Source organism: Hippocampus comes, unplaced genomic scaffold, assembly GCF_001891065.2.
Source record: "Hippocampus comes isolate QL1 unplaced genomic scaffold, H_comes_QL1_v1.1 scaffold48, whole genome shotgun sequence".
Classification (NCBI taxonomy): domain Eukaryota; kingdom Metazoa; phylum Chordata; class Actinopteri; order Syngnathiformes; family Syngnathidae; genus Hippocampus; species Hippocampus comes.
In genome coordinates this window covers 591137-604089 of record NW_017808403.1, presented here as the reverse complement: position 1 = coordinate 604089, position 12953 = coordinate 591137, and the positions used below count along the sequence as shown (strand labels likewise).

The 12953-nt window shown below is 52.5% G+C and overlaps 4 protein-coding genes across 9 annotated transcripts in view; 2 read left to right on the top strand and 2 right to left on the bottom strand.

The window, feature by feature from the left end:
• Window positions 1-601, top strand: part of ino80b (INO80 complex subunit B) — a 22729-nt gene extending 22128 nt beyond the window's left edge. The window contains exon 6 of the mRNA XM_019858319.1: window positions 3-601. Coding sequence (XP_019713878.1) covers window positions 3-197 — 195 coding nt within the window. The 3' untranslated portion in view covers window positions 198-601. The remainder of the gene's footprint in view (window positions 1-2) is intronic.
• Window positions 602-812: 211 nt separating this feature from the next.
• Window positions 813-9013, bottom strand: intu (inturned planar cell polarity protein). 3 transcript variants are annotated; one of them, XM_019858287.1, is made up of 17 exons: window positions 8893-9013; window positions 7271-7665; window positions 6818-6903; window positions 6386-6604; window positions 6196-6314; window positions 5664-5756; window positions 5312-5389; window positions 5065-5239; window positions 4242-4295; window positions 4086-4148; window positions 3835-4017; window positions 3364-3456; window positions 3034-3291; window positions 1825-1904; window positions 1541-1730; window positions 1320-1450; window positions 813-1238 (listed from the first exon to the last, which is right to left on the bottom strand). In XM_019858287.1, the coding sequence occupies exons 2-17, from the start codon at window positions 7494-7496 to the stop codon at window positions 1127-1129; spliced, it is 2160 nt and encodes a 719-aa protein (XP_019713846.1). In that variant the 5' UTR covers window positions 7497-7665; window positions 8893-9013; the 3' UTR covers window positions 813-1126. The 3 variants fall into 3 exon arrangements, with proteins under 3 accessions (XP_019713846.1, XP_019713843.1, XP_019713845.1); XM_019858284.1 differs by lacking the exon at window positions 8893-9013 and adding an exon at window positions 8144-8602; XM_019858286.1 differs by lacking the exons at window positions 3364-3456; window positions 8893-9013 and adding an exon at window positions 8144-8602 and having other exon boundaries at window positions 3034-3318.
• A 37-nt stretch (window positions 9014-9050) lies between these two features.
• Window positions 9051-11013, top strand: trmt10b (tRNA methyltransferase 10B). Of its 4 annotated transcripts, none has more exons than XM_019858323.1 (7): window positions 9051-9300; window positions 9401-9512; window positions 9572-9711; window positions 9912-10064; window positions 10236-10314; window positions 10387-10454; window positions 10660-11013. In XM_019858323.1, the coding sequence occupies exons 1-7, from the start codon at window positions 9166-9168 to the stop codon at window positions 10903-10905; spliced, it is 933 nt and encodes a 310-aa protein (XP_019713882.1). In that variant the 5' UTR covers window positions 9051-9165; the 3' UTR covers window positions 10906-11013. The 4 variants fall into 4 exon arrangements, with proteins under 4 accessions (XP_019713882.1, XP_019713886.1, XP_019713885.1 ...); XM_019858327.1 differs by having other exon boundaries at window positions 9052-9300; window positions 9401-9503; window positions 9575-9711; XM_019858326.1 differs by having other exon boundaries at window positions 9052-9300; window positions 9401-9503.
• On the bottom strand, window positions 10962-12543 carry cxcl19 (chemokine (C-X-C motif) ligand 19). The gene is made up of 3 exons (XM_019858330.1): window positions 12139-12543; window positions 11410-11545; window positions 10962-11204 (listed from the first exon to the last, which is right to left on the bottom strand). The coding sequence occupies exons 1-3, from the start codon at window positions 12188-12190 to the stop codon at window positions 11075-11077; spliced, it is 318 nt and encodes a 105-aa protein (XP_019713889.1). The 5' UTR covers window positions 12191-12543; the 3' UTR covers window positions 10962-11074.
• Window positions 12544-12953: the final 410 nt, after the last annotated feature.

The following is a 12953-nucleotide window of genomic DNA, read 5'->3' as shown; positions in this document are numbered from 1 at the left end:
AGGCCGCGCCCGGCGCTCCGCCGCCCGCGGCCCCCGTCGGCTGCGGCGTGAGCGGCTGCTCCAACCCCAAGAAATACAGCTGCTCCAAAACGGGCGTCCCTCTCTGCAGCCTGCAGTGCTACCAGAGGAACTTGCGGTTAGCCCGCAGGACTGGTTCTCGCTCTCCGGACACGGACAACCGGATAACATCACTTTGAGGAAAGAAGACTCGCTCCGACAATTCTCCAAAGGAAAGACAAAACGTTGCTCGCTTCAAGCGCTTGAGTCGTCAGGCCTAGTTGAAGTTTCCTGTTCAAGCAACACCAAGATAGTGGATACCTTGGACATGGGAAAGGGCACCATGTGCCCTGCCCCTCCCTTTCCTTGACTGCTTTCTTTTTTTGGTTTGTTTTTTTTCTTGCTAGTCAGAGCGCTTGCTTCTAAAAGGTTTCCCTTGCCTTATCCGAGCTAAGTGTAAGTGAGCGAAAAGTAATGAAACAACTGCAAATGAAAAGTGAAAATGTTAACGTTTGCGTTCACCGAGTCAAAACGAAAAGGCTTCGAAAACACGCGCAAAGCAACAAACTAGCGATTTGACTTAAACTAACAGACGACAAGTCTAGCGACAATATCCTTTGTGTTTGTCAATTCATATTACGTGAGCTCTCGGGGCGTTCATTGTGAAGTAGGGCATTGCGTCCGTGCAGAAGGATGGAAGGAAGGTCAAACAGTCGTTTGAGAAATTGAGTTTATGACACAATACGTAATCATCCATTTTTTCAACGACTTTTTTTTTTTTTCCAAATCTCACACTCGACAAACAACTCTGTCCGTTCAATTTCTGAACCGCTCCCCCTCACGAGGGCCGCTGGTGTGCCGGAGCCGACCGCAGCCGTCTTCTACGCCCTTAACAGGTCGCCAGCCAGTCGCAGGGCACACCCATCGACAAACAACAACCATTCACACGCACTCACAACATGCAACAATTTATCTCCCCCAAAAACTGATACCAAAACAGAGCATTAAAAAAAATAACGACGAGCTCTAAAAACAAGCCAATGTCAAAGCGATCGATCACGACCAATCCCAAAGCCATCAGCACAAGATCCAGTTTTGGCGACCAAATTCTTTGGGTCCAGTCGTGAGGTCACGTGACCAAACCGAAGGAGAGCCTGAAGGCCGTCTCCACGGGAGCCGGCGGCACCGAGTCATGAAAGCACACGTAGACCTCTTGAGGGACGGGCTCCGGCAGCAATCGCCTGCCGGAGGGAAACAAAGCGGCATACCGGTCAAACTCGACCGCGGCGGGACGCTTGCCTTCCGCAGTCGGTCGGACGTACCCGATGACCCAGTAAGTCAGGGTGGGAGCGGCTTTCCTCGAGCTTGTCCCGTTTTCGGGTACATGCTGGAACAGGACTCCGTGCTCTTTGACGCGGCTCGCGCCCCGAGGCCTCTCTGCCGACGGCTGGTCCTGGAGGGGAAAAGGTCACGCGAGACGACAGTTTTCCCCCAAATAATAACAGTTTGCGCTAGTGGGCGTGACCAAGGCATGGCTGCGTACCTGCTCCGGCGTGTTCTCTTTGAACAGCGCCCGAATGGACAAGCAGCAGCGGTAAAAGTTGCCAATCAGGGACGGGGGGATGGATCCGCCGAGCTGAGCCTCCTCCGTCGGCGTGGGCGCGATGAAGATTCCCCGGACCGTTTCCACCAGCACGTAATGGAACAAGACGCTTTCGGCGCCGGCGCTCAGCCTGCCGCGCACACGCAATGGAGACGCGGTCAGTTGGGCCCGGGCGGGTTGCGGACGCGGGCGAGAAAATGTGAGGACAACCAAACTTGGCGGACATTTGGTCCGGGTCCCTCCGACTGCGAGTCTTCATGAGCGTGCCCAGGTGGAACGGGGTCGAGGGCTTCGTCCGCTGGATCTGACGGAAACAAGTGCGACAAGCGAAATCTGGGCGGGCTGTGCGCTTGCTTTCTCTTGTGTCATTTCGTGACTGAAAGCAGGGTGGTACAGTGCAGTCTCCTTTTTGTGTGTGTGGGGGGTCCAGCAGCAGCAGATTTTGCTATTTCACAAATCACGGGAGTCTTCCAAAAACCTTTCAGTAGGATTAACTGGGTATGAAAGGCCATTTCGAGGAAAGGTGTCAAGTTCAAGTTCTTTTTTAACTTTTTGCCCGCTCCTACTGAACATTTTGGCTCATCCCACAGAGGAAAAAGAAAAAAAATCAAATCAACTCAACTCAGCACCAACTGGTAACTTGACTCTTGCTAAGTAGACCCCCCCCCCAAAAAAAATCCTCCTTTTTCAATTTTGTCCTTCGTTTGAATTTCCATGAAAATTGAATTGAATTTTAAATTCAATTCATTCAAAAGAATTGAACAATGAAACTTTTTTGGCTCTTTTTCTGACTTTGTGCGATACTTTGCCCTTTATTAGTGAAGTTTATAGCGGCGAGAAATATCTGCAAAAAAATCCACCGATTTTTGAGCTTTTTTGGGGGGGGGGGCTTCAGTGTCGGTGTGAAAGGCCATTTCGAGGAAAGGTGTCAAGTTCAGGTTCTTTTTTAACTTTTCGCCCGCTCCTACCGAACATTTCGGCTCATCCCACAAAGGAAAAAAAAAAAAAATCAACTCAACTCAGCACCAACTGGGAACTTGACTCTTGCTAAGTAGACCCCCCCCCCCAAAAAAATCCTCCTTTTTCAATTTTGTCCTTCTTGTTTGAATTTCCATGAAAATTGAATTGAATTTTCAATTCAATTCATTCAAAAGAATTGAACAATGAACCTTCTTTTTTTGGCTCTTTTTTTGACTTTGTGCGATACTTTGCCCTTTAGTAGTGAAGTTTATAGCGGCAAGAAATATCTGCAAAAATCCACTGATTTTTTCGCTTTTTTGGGGGGGGGCTTCAGTGTCATTGCCTTTAGTTTGTGTTGTAATGCGTAAAAAAAAAAAAAAAAATGGTCTGCCTTTTGCTGATTTCAAAAGCAAAGAGTGAGTGTCCGATTCATCGTCGGGGTCCGATTTCCAAGCCTTTGATGCGATCGTTACCTTGAAGATGCCTCCGCTGGCATCAGGCGAGTCCTGTCGCCCGGCCAGCATCTTGGCAGGAGAACCCGAGCCGGTGTCGGCGTAGACCTCGCCACCCCGATCTCGGGCCTTCTCCCGAGCCAGCCCGTCTAGGCGGGCCTGGGACAGGCCAGCTTGCGGGAACCAGTCGGCGCAGAACAAGCGCGGAGCGGCGGCCGCGCTTAGGCGTTCTTCGACGGCCTCCTCCAGGGTCTCCAATCGTAGCAGCGCAGCCGTCACCTGCGGCCGCGGCGTCGGTTTAGGGTTCTGCCACCGATCCGCAAGCCATCATGTTGCTGCGAGCGGCCGCACCTGGTCCACATAAACGCGGTCGGGTCCCAGAGACGCATCGTAATGCGCCGCGCAGCCGCCGGCTTCCAGCAGCACGCACAGCCGCCAGCACCTCTGGCACGACAGGACACACACAGCCGCTCTTACGTACTGCCCGCGTCAACGTGGATGACGTTCCCTCAATAACCCAAAACCCACAAACATGAAAATGTCTTCCTTTTGAACTGCTGCGCTCTAAAGTTGTTGTTTTTTTTTTTTCTTCTTTTGAACGAGGCCTTTCTGGGTCAGATCGGAGCAGCGTGTCCTCAAATGGCGTTTCGATTGATCAGTGCGTTCAACCGAGGAAAATGGCGGGACTTTTTGAAACATACAGCGGCGTTAAAATCGGTCCGAGCGATTTTGCACGCAGCTCAATTGGAGGCATTCGAGGCATTTCTGAGCGGATGAGGCCCATCGACAGTCCAAAGATGGATTTTGGACTTTTGCACTAACCAGGGCCACGATGAGGAGGAAGTGGCGGCCGGGACGGGAGCGCTGAAGAAAGACCTCCCGCCAGACGAGCGTCTGGCCCACGCTGCGCCGGGACGCGGCGGGAGGCGGCGGGTCGTGGTGCCGCATGTACAGACACGCGTCCAGCAGGTCCTCTTGGGGGAGATGGTTGGCGATCAGGTGAGACTGTTGGTGACAAGTTCGAGCGTTTCCACTTGCAAGGAAAGAAGCCACCCGCGGACGCTTCCACTCACCTTGTAGAAGAGACAAGAGCCCAGGATCCCGTAGAGGCGCCTCAGACCAAAGAAGTCTTCTGACTGACGAGCAGGAGCGGAGGGGGGGGAGCATGTCAAGTGAATTTCCGCGAGTGACAACCCAAAAAAATGCAGCAAAAAGGCACCCCAGCTCACCATTTCTCCAAAATCCGAGGCCTCAAGGTCAGTGAGAACCGAGTCCACGTCTGTCTGTCGAGACAACCACAAGTTCCAAAGTCATGATGAGAAAACAAGGCCAACATTCAGACTTCCAGACATTATCTCAAAACTGACAATGTAGCACTAACATGCCCCCCCCCCACACACACAGCCTCCAAAAAAAAAAAAATCAGTAAAAGCAGGAGAATCATATCTATTTTTATTAATTGAAAATAACGGTCATGTGGGATATTATTCTGATTTCATCTTCTTCCTGATACAACAGAATGTCAATCTGGCGGTTGAACCCTTTCACTGGGGCGCTTTGTGGGGGGGGCTATTCAGCACAAATCCTGCAGCGCGGACACTTGAAAAAAAGAGCCTGTTCTCTTGACATTCTCTTTTTTTATGTTTTACAGGAAACTCCCGTGCATCACAGGTTCCATGTTTGCATTTTATTTCGTTCTGACACACGTTTATTTTGGGTGTGATTCCATTATCAGCCATTAGATGGTGGCACCTTTCAGTTTGACACTGTGTACATTTGAAAGAAGTTTGAAAAGACAAAAGGGTTTCAACCATACAAACCACACCGTCCTTTTTTTTTTAAAGTGTGGTCGCATGATTTGGTGTTCAAGGACCTTCAAAGAAAAAAGGCAAAGGCTCTGCCTGCAACGGAGGTGGGATTTCTGCATCATGTATTATTTTGACAACACAACGCGAACTGATGTCACGAAAGGACTGCGGCGCTTTGTGGAGCTGGAAGAGCCGAATGGCATTTCAGTTGCTTTCAACGGGGACCACCGGCGCAATCACTCACTTTGACTCGTACAGGCAGCGCGAGCCAGCGCAGGGCCGGCAGCCCGTCGAGGAAGATGCTCCTGCAGTTGTCGGTGGGCGGAGCCAAGGGGGAATCGGACGGCCGCATGAGTCGCAGGAAGAACAAGCGGAAGAAGCGGTCCAGCTGCGGCGTGTGCTCGGTCCTTCCGAAGGCCCTGCGGAGGCCCGGCGATCAAACGCACCGCCGAAAGGCGAGACGCGTCGCGCGCTTGCCACGCGTGACTGACCTGGCCAAGGATCCGTACATGACTCGTAAGGTCCGCACGGCATCGCCCACCAGCGTCTGCAAGCACGGCAAAGGAACCCTGGAAGGAAAGTTGACGCACTTCAGAGACGCTTGTCCCCAGAACACCGCCCAGGAACTCGGACTGGGAATTGTGATCCCCCCGCACCCCCCACCCCACCTTAGTATTGCGATTGAGGATGTGATTATGTTACTCAAGCATATCTCTCCATTCCTTTTTTGTTTTTGTTTTTTAAACACACACACACAAGCAATTAAGGAACCCACCGACCAACCGAGATGAATTTGACGACTTGCTCAGCCCTGCCAGGAGCCGGCGCGCGGCGGCCGCGTACCTTTCAGCAGGAAGTCCAACCACCAGCAGGGCATCGCCTTCCTTCCAGTAGCCCACGTGCACCAGATGCTTGTCCGGCAGCAGCAGCGTTGAGCTAAAGGAGCGGTCAAACGCGGGGGACAAGAGCGGCTTGAGTGAACGCGTCAAAAGGCGCACGAGCTTGACCGGTGCAAAGGGATCGGAACGTACGACTCCGGTCCCAAAGTACAACCGATTGTCAAATGACGGTAACGGTCAACAAATCATCCGGAATACACGAAAGAAATGCTGATGAAATATAAACCCAGTTGAGGTCCGCAGCCCGGAGTTCAAAGTAAACACGGTGAGGCAGCAACGGGCTGTTATGCCGCACGCACAGACGGCAGAATAAGCCGCCAGCGGCAGTGAAGTCAGCTCAGAGTGTCAATGCTTTTCTTTGGAAAGGCTCTTTTCAAAGTTGTGTTTTGAAGTAGGAGGAACACGCCGAGTCCCTTTGTGTTCTGAAAGATGCGACGGCAAAAAAGCTGCCTTGCCAAGTCTGGTGCCCGCAGTACCTGACAACGCGACCTCCCGTGACACTGTCCAGCATGTCGCACAGCGTCATGAAGATTCCCCTGGCGCCTTTGAGCCGCGCGGCCGCCTCCGACGCAGGGTACTGGTACAAGATCTCCTCCTGCGCACACCAGAGCCCAGAGCGCCGTCTTTTCACAGACACGCCGACACGAGACGCGGCTCCGGACGCACCTCCAGATGGACCTCGTCCCGCGGCGACTTGGCGTCCATTTGCAGCGACAGGTACATGACCGCGTGCGGGACGCCGCCGCCGCCGACCGGCCGCGGCCGGCATGCGTCCTCTCCGGGCAGCGGACGCACCGGTGGGACGACGGGCACGGAGGCCATGGCAGGGCAACCCGGTCCGGAGGCGCCGCCCGGATTGGTGGACGTCGCCAAGGTCAGCCTCACCTGAAGGAGGGCGAGATACTTCTCAACAAACGACACGGAAACTTGAAAAACAACGCGGGGGAAATAAATGGCTAGGTGCCCGCCAGATGGATGCCCGTAGCCCCGCCCCTTTGCACGCAACTGAGCCAAGGGGGTAACGAAGCCTTTCGTTTGGAAAAGTGGAGAATATGAGCAGGGGGAAAAGTAGCTGTGTGGATGCAGTTGGCCTCACACCTGAGTCGGTCCCAAAACGGACGCCAGAACTTGCTCGATGTTCTCAGAGCTCACCTCCACGTCGTCCACGGCAACAAGAACGTCGCCTACGGGGAACAGCAAAGTCGACGGCTTTCAGGAAACGAGCCGAGCAGGTTCAGGCCTCGTCGGGTGCCATGGCAATACCAGTTGCCATGGCAGCCTACTCTTAGTTAAGCTACCGAGCATATGATTTTAAAAGTCACTCAAGTAGAGTGCGAGTTACATTCAACAGATACTGACGACTCCGCTTTAACAGAAAATTTTGCCAATCCTTAACTGGAAGAATTTTTCTTTCCAGATTCACGTTTATTTTTAATCAAACCTGAAAAAACAAGGACCCTTTTTGACTTTAAGGTGAAGTCAACTCCCAAATTGTCTTGACACAAATTCGATGTTCGATGCTGATGGCAACGGCGCCCGTTTTCACCTCACCAATGAGGACACGGCCGCACTTGCTTGCTGGGCTGCCGGGAATCAGCCCGTCCACTGTCAGTCTTCCCTCCCGTCCAACCGAGGCACCGTCCGGCTGACACGGCAGACGCAGCACACCCAGCAAAGACTCCAGCAGAGGGAGCGCAGCCGAGCCGCCGAGACGTTTGGGGTTGAGGTAAACCAACACGGTCTTGAGCTGCGTCTTGAAGGCGGACACCCAGGGCATCGAGTCTTCCCTCGCGCCTCCTCGATTGCGGGACTCACGCCGCTTTCTCCCCGAGATCCGAGCCAGCGTGCTTCGGACGACCGCCGCCTCCTCTTCTTCCTCGCTCAGCTCCAAATAGAAAAGCTTGCCATTTGTCTGCGCGTTGTCCAGCCATTCGGGTTCCGGTTCACTGGAACAACACGAGTTCATTTACATTTTGGAACAGTGATAGTAAACTACATCTACCCAACATCAATATGCTACTGAACAGACAATCAATCAATTAATTAATCGGGGGGAGCAGGGGATCACTGATGTTGCACATTTTGAATTGTGCCACATTATTTACTCTACGGACGACTTGGAATTTCCAGCTTCAAACGTTATTAGTATCATTTGTTACTGGTTAAAAATAATGATCATTGTGCCAAATGGACAGGCAGTAAGCCCTCCTCCGGATTTATTTACGACATGAAAATGTTTTTCACAACTTCAAATGGGAAAACGAGCGAATATAAGACATTACTACTTGTATTAATTTTCTTTTTTTGTCTGTGCCCCATTGGGTGTGAATTTGAAATGCACCTTTGTCTATACTTGATTTTGTTTCGTTTTTTAAAATTAATTTTTCCTGCAAGAACCCCCGTTTTGATTGTCTTGCTTCTTACTCGTTCGGTGACGTAGCCGGCATGTTGTCCCCGCGACGTCCGAACAGTCAACAAAACAAGAGGCCAGCGCCAGCCGCCATGCCGGAGAAAGAGCTTCCTCGGAGTGCGGCGTCCACGGTGGACACTGCGCAGGCTTCTGAAGTCTCTCTTTTGGCAGATAAAACACTCAAGAACTTGGACTCGTTTCAAATTATCTTCCGCCGCCTTGAACATTACACTAGGTCGCGTTTATGACGTCATCGTCAGGCATAACTGCTTTATTATGAGTAAAAACCAAAATAACCACCGCAAAATGACCTAAATGTCCTTCTCATGCTCTTCCTCATGAAATCTATCCTAAGTGTCTGACATACTCCCGGGAGTTTGTCTGACATTCCTATCCAGTGTTGACGCAATGAAGTTGACTCTTGTCCTGCTTCCGGTGCACCGGTTTTAACTTCCCAGGAGGAACATGAGTTGTAACAAATATGAACGTCGTCTTTTACTGAAATATAATACTATTTTGTATTCAGAAAAGAAGATTGGATTTTGACTAAATAACGGCAGGTGCACCGGTTTTAACTTCCCAGGAGGAACATGAGTCCTTACAATTATGAACGTCGTCTATTTTACTACTAAAATATAATACTGTTTTGTATTCAGAAAAAAAAGATTGGATTTTGACTAAATAACGGCAATTACTCGTGAAATTGAAGACGAAGACCTTTTGAAAACGTAACACAATTTCGGTTTGTCTGGCTATCTGTTACCTGATTGGCTGAGGCAGCTGGTGTACGTCCTCTACATGCGACAATCACGTTGTCGAAGAATTGATTTGGTTCAGGTAGAGATTAAAAAAATGCCTCCTTTCCAACATCGGAAAGGACAGCGCTGTTTAAAATGGCTTCGACCCCACTTCTCCTGAGTTTTTTGAGGTTTTGAAGAGGCCGCTTGTGTTGTTGTTGACTTGTTTTCTTTTTTTTTCATCTGTCAAGTTCGATTTCGAATACGACTACTATTTATGCTCAGTCTAGCACGCGAAAATGACGGAGATTGTATCAGAGTCGAGCGAAGAGCAGACACGTGGAGTTTGGGAGATGATGGAGCTGCTTAACATCGACGTGCTGGAGGAGGAACGAGCGGAGGAGCCGGAAGATGCGCCGCAGGCCCCCCTTTCAGTAAATATAGCAGCGATGACCGTGCTCGCTCCCCTCCTTTCTCCGCCGCGGGTGTTTGGCAGTTGATGACAGAAGCTTGTGTGCCGTTGTGCGTGGTCAGAAGAACGCGTCGAGGAAGCAACGGCACTGGGAGAGGACGCTGGCTGCCAGGAAGAGCAAGAGAAGAGAGGAGAAACGCAGGAGGAGGCTCAATCGGCACTCGGGTAAAGACGGCAGCAAAGAAAAGCGCACGCTCGCTCCTCTCCTAACGTGTTTTTGCGTGTCTGAAAAGAAGAAGAAGAAGACACGGCGCACCATCAGCTCAGCAAGCGAGCCGTGAAGGCCGCCACCCGAGAGCGTTTGGCCGAGGCTCGCGTCAGTGGCCTCAAAGTGTGCGTTGACCTCAGCATGAGCCACCGCATGTCCGACAAGGTGCGCGCAACTCTCTCAACATTCGCCCTGCGCGGGCACAACTGTTTGCCACGGCGACTTGATAAGCCGAGCGGCTCTCTCGCGTTGGCAAATCGTTTTGGCGCTCTCGCACGCAATGGATTCCGGGAGCCTCGTTGGGGAACGCCAGGCCCGAAACTCAACCGTTCCGATTTGACGCGGTCGCGCGTGTTGTGCCGCAGGAGACGAGCCGACTGGCAGCTCAGTTGCGGCGGTTGTACGGATCCAACAGAAGGGCGAGCAAACCCTTCCGTTTGTTTCTGACCAGCCTTCGGGAGGACAGTCGCCTCCTGGCGGAGTGCGTGCGCATGAACGACGGCTTCCTCAACTACTCGGTGAGTCGCCGTCACGGAGCCCGAGGTCGGACTCGCCGAGTCTTTGGCTCCGCGTCTTCACCAAACCTTGTTGTTTCTCGTGAATCTCGAGTCAAAAGTCCAACTGGAAGCTTTGACTGAGTTTTGACCGAGCGAGTCTGCTCGTGTGACGATCGCCGTTCCTCCTCACAGCTGGAACGAACAGAGCAAAGCTGCCTGGACATTTTCCCTGCAGAAAGCGTCGTCTACCTCTCGCCCGACGCCCAAGAAGGTTGTTGAGCGGGAAGGTCGGTTGCCGAAGCCCCGGGCGGCCACACTCAACACTTCCGATGTGTCCTTTCAGCTTTGGAGCGAGTGGACGGCGACACGGTGTACGTCCTCGGAGGCCTCGTGGACGAAAGCGTGCAAAAGGTGGACCAAAGCTTCTTTGTTTGTCTGTTTGTTTCGACGGCCCTTGAGGAGCAACCGCAAGTGAAACGAAGTGCTGTTCTTTGTTACGCGGAACGGGCGGACCTTTTTCAGCGGCTTGACTTTTATTTCTCGCTCAGTGATATCCAGCATGTTTTTCCATTTCTAACGAAGGTTATTTGATGTGTGCGCGTTGACCCGGTTGCAGGCGCTGAGTCTCTCCCGGGCCGAAGAACTGGGCGTCCGCGCGGCCAGGCTCCCGATAGACGAACACATGCGGAAGACGCCCAACGGCAAGAACTTCCACTCCAAGATCTTGGCCGTCAATCAAGTCTTTGACATCATGCTGGCCGCGTACGACACGGGCAGCTGGACGCTCGCGCTCGACAAGTGCTTCCCCCGGAGCAAAGGTTATGCGGTCGCACCGCAGGGCCACCTCGCCAGCAGCGCTTAAGACTTGACGCAAATGAAGACACGTTGTTCTCACTTTCAACACTTTTGTTTTTTTTTATTTGAGCCACTGCCGGCGAATAAAAACCGCTGATCGGAACATTTGCTTGACAAGCTTTCTGGTATATAACTTTTGATGAGTCGCGTCGATCTTCACAAAAGCAAGCCGGCCCTCACGCCGGCCTCCGGGAAATCACGGCGGCCCGCCGATGGAGCTGCTTCTCGAGGACGAAGTGAACCAGCTTCTTCACCCACCACGACTGAGGGTGCAGGCAGACGCGCTCGCCGCTCACCAGGGTGGCTCTGGCCCGAAAGATGGACATCAAAGCGCACGGTGACGTTGATTCGGGGTGGGGCAAAATATCACGATGAACCGCGTTCTTTTCGTATCCTGATATTATTGACTTTAAACTAGAGCGCTAAATGTAAAGGAGCCCCAGATGAGTCCCTTGCGGCACTCCCACGAGGAGGTTTTCCGCTGCTGCGTGTAAAGAGTTACCGTACTCACATGATCTCGGTCTGCGTGCAGTGCGGCCCCTCGGGGACCAACTTGATGCTGCGCAAACTGTCCGGCGGGATGATCCTGGTCTCCATCCGCAGGCAGCCGCAGCGTGTGTTGTAGTCGCGGCTGATGGGCGGCAGGCCTGTCGTGCAGATTTGACAGTACTTTGGGAAGAAACCCCTGACCAAAACCAAACAATCATTTTCCAGCCCGCTTTTCCTCATTACGGGTCGTGGGTGAGCCGGACGGAGCCGATCCCGGCTCATTTTTTGGGGGGATGGTGAGAGTCGAGGTACGCCTTGGACCGGCTGCCGGTCAACCCCGGGGCACGTTTCCCCAAAGGGAAATCCACAGCGGTCACAGAAATGTGGGATCGCTTCAAAAAAAAAACCCAAAGGTTTGATGCGAAAAAGTGAGCTTTGAATTCAAGTTTCAGGAAAAGGAAAAAGGGATGATATTTGGCAACGGAACTAGATTCAGCAGTGGAATTGAGAATAGGGCATCAAGAAATTGAGGTTTGGATTCAAAAATAACTTTTTTCATCGTCCAAATCATCCCAGGTACTTCTGTGACTGCCGTCGGGTTTTCTTCAACTGACGGCCGCCGCTTTTGTCCGCAGAGACACGCCAGCGTTCACCGACGGCTCGAAGTACAATTTGTGTGTTTTTGGAATGAGAAGGAAGCCGAAGGCGCTTGCCGTTTGCAAACCAAGCGGAGAGGAAGAAATTCTCTTACCGCCGCAGACGGCCAGCAGGCTCCCAAAGGCGAGCAGGGCGCGGAGCTCCATGGCGCCGACTCCAAGGCGTGTCGGCCGCCGGCCTTCCCGCCGCGCTATTTGAGCGCCGAGAAAGTCACGTGAGCGTCAAGCCCGCAAAGGAGCGGTCGGATGGCTTCACGTGCGGCGATTCGTCACGGGATGACGGCGGGCCGGGAGAAGGCCTCCTTTCAAGTTGAGCATCGCAGCACCTCGGGGATGACTCGGACCCCGGCCTGAAAGTTTCACTTCCTCCTCCTTCCCCCCTCCCAGCAAAAATACCAACAACAACCCCCTGACTCGACCCGAAAGAGGAAAAACGGTCACCAGATGAAGCGAGCGAACAAAAACAAAGCGGGGAATTTCCTCCGCTCGCTCGCGGCTGTGGGAAGGGATGAAGTCCAAATACTTTGTGACGACCGATGGGACTTTTTTTTTTTCCTCTGTCGATGACAAACAAAGATACTTGTGCTTTGGACTCCTCATGGGGGTAAACGAGGCTCGCTGCTTTTTTCAACCTTTGCTCTTCCCAATGCCGCGACTGCGTCTGCTTTCCTTTTCCGCTACGTGGCTTCGTTTTGCTCATGCACGACGAAATGCTTTCAGAAGGACACTTCAGGCGGAGTATTTTAAGCCTCCGTCCCCATTCAAGTGCTTGTCTGGGGTAACAAGATAACAGGCCAGCGGGAAGCCGCAGTTTATGTTTAGCGCGTCCTTCGCGTCAAGTCATGATGGATGCTTCCGCAAAAATTGAGTTTGTCTCCCCCCCCAACTGCAAATTCCCGCCCGTGCCTTC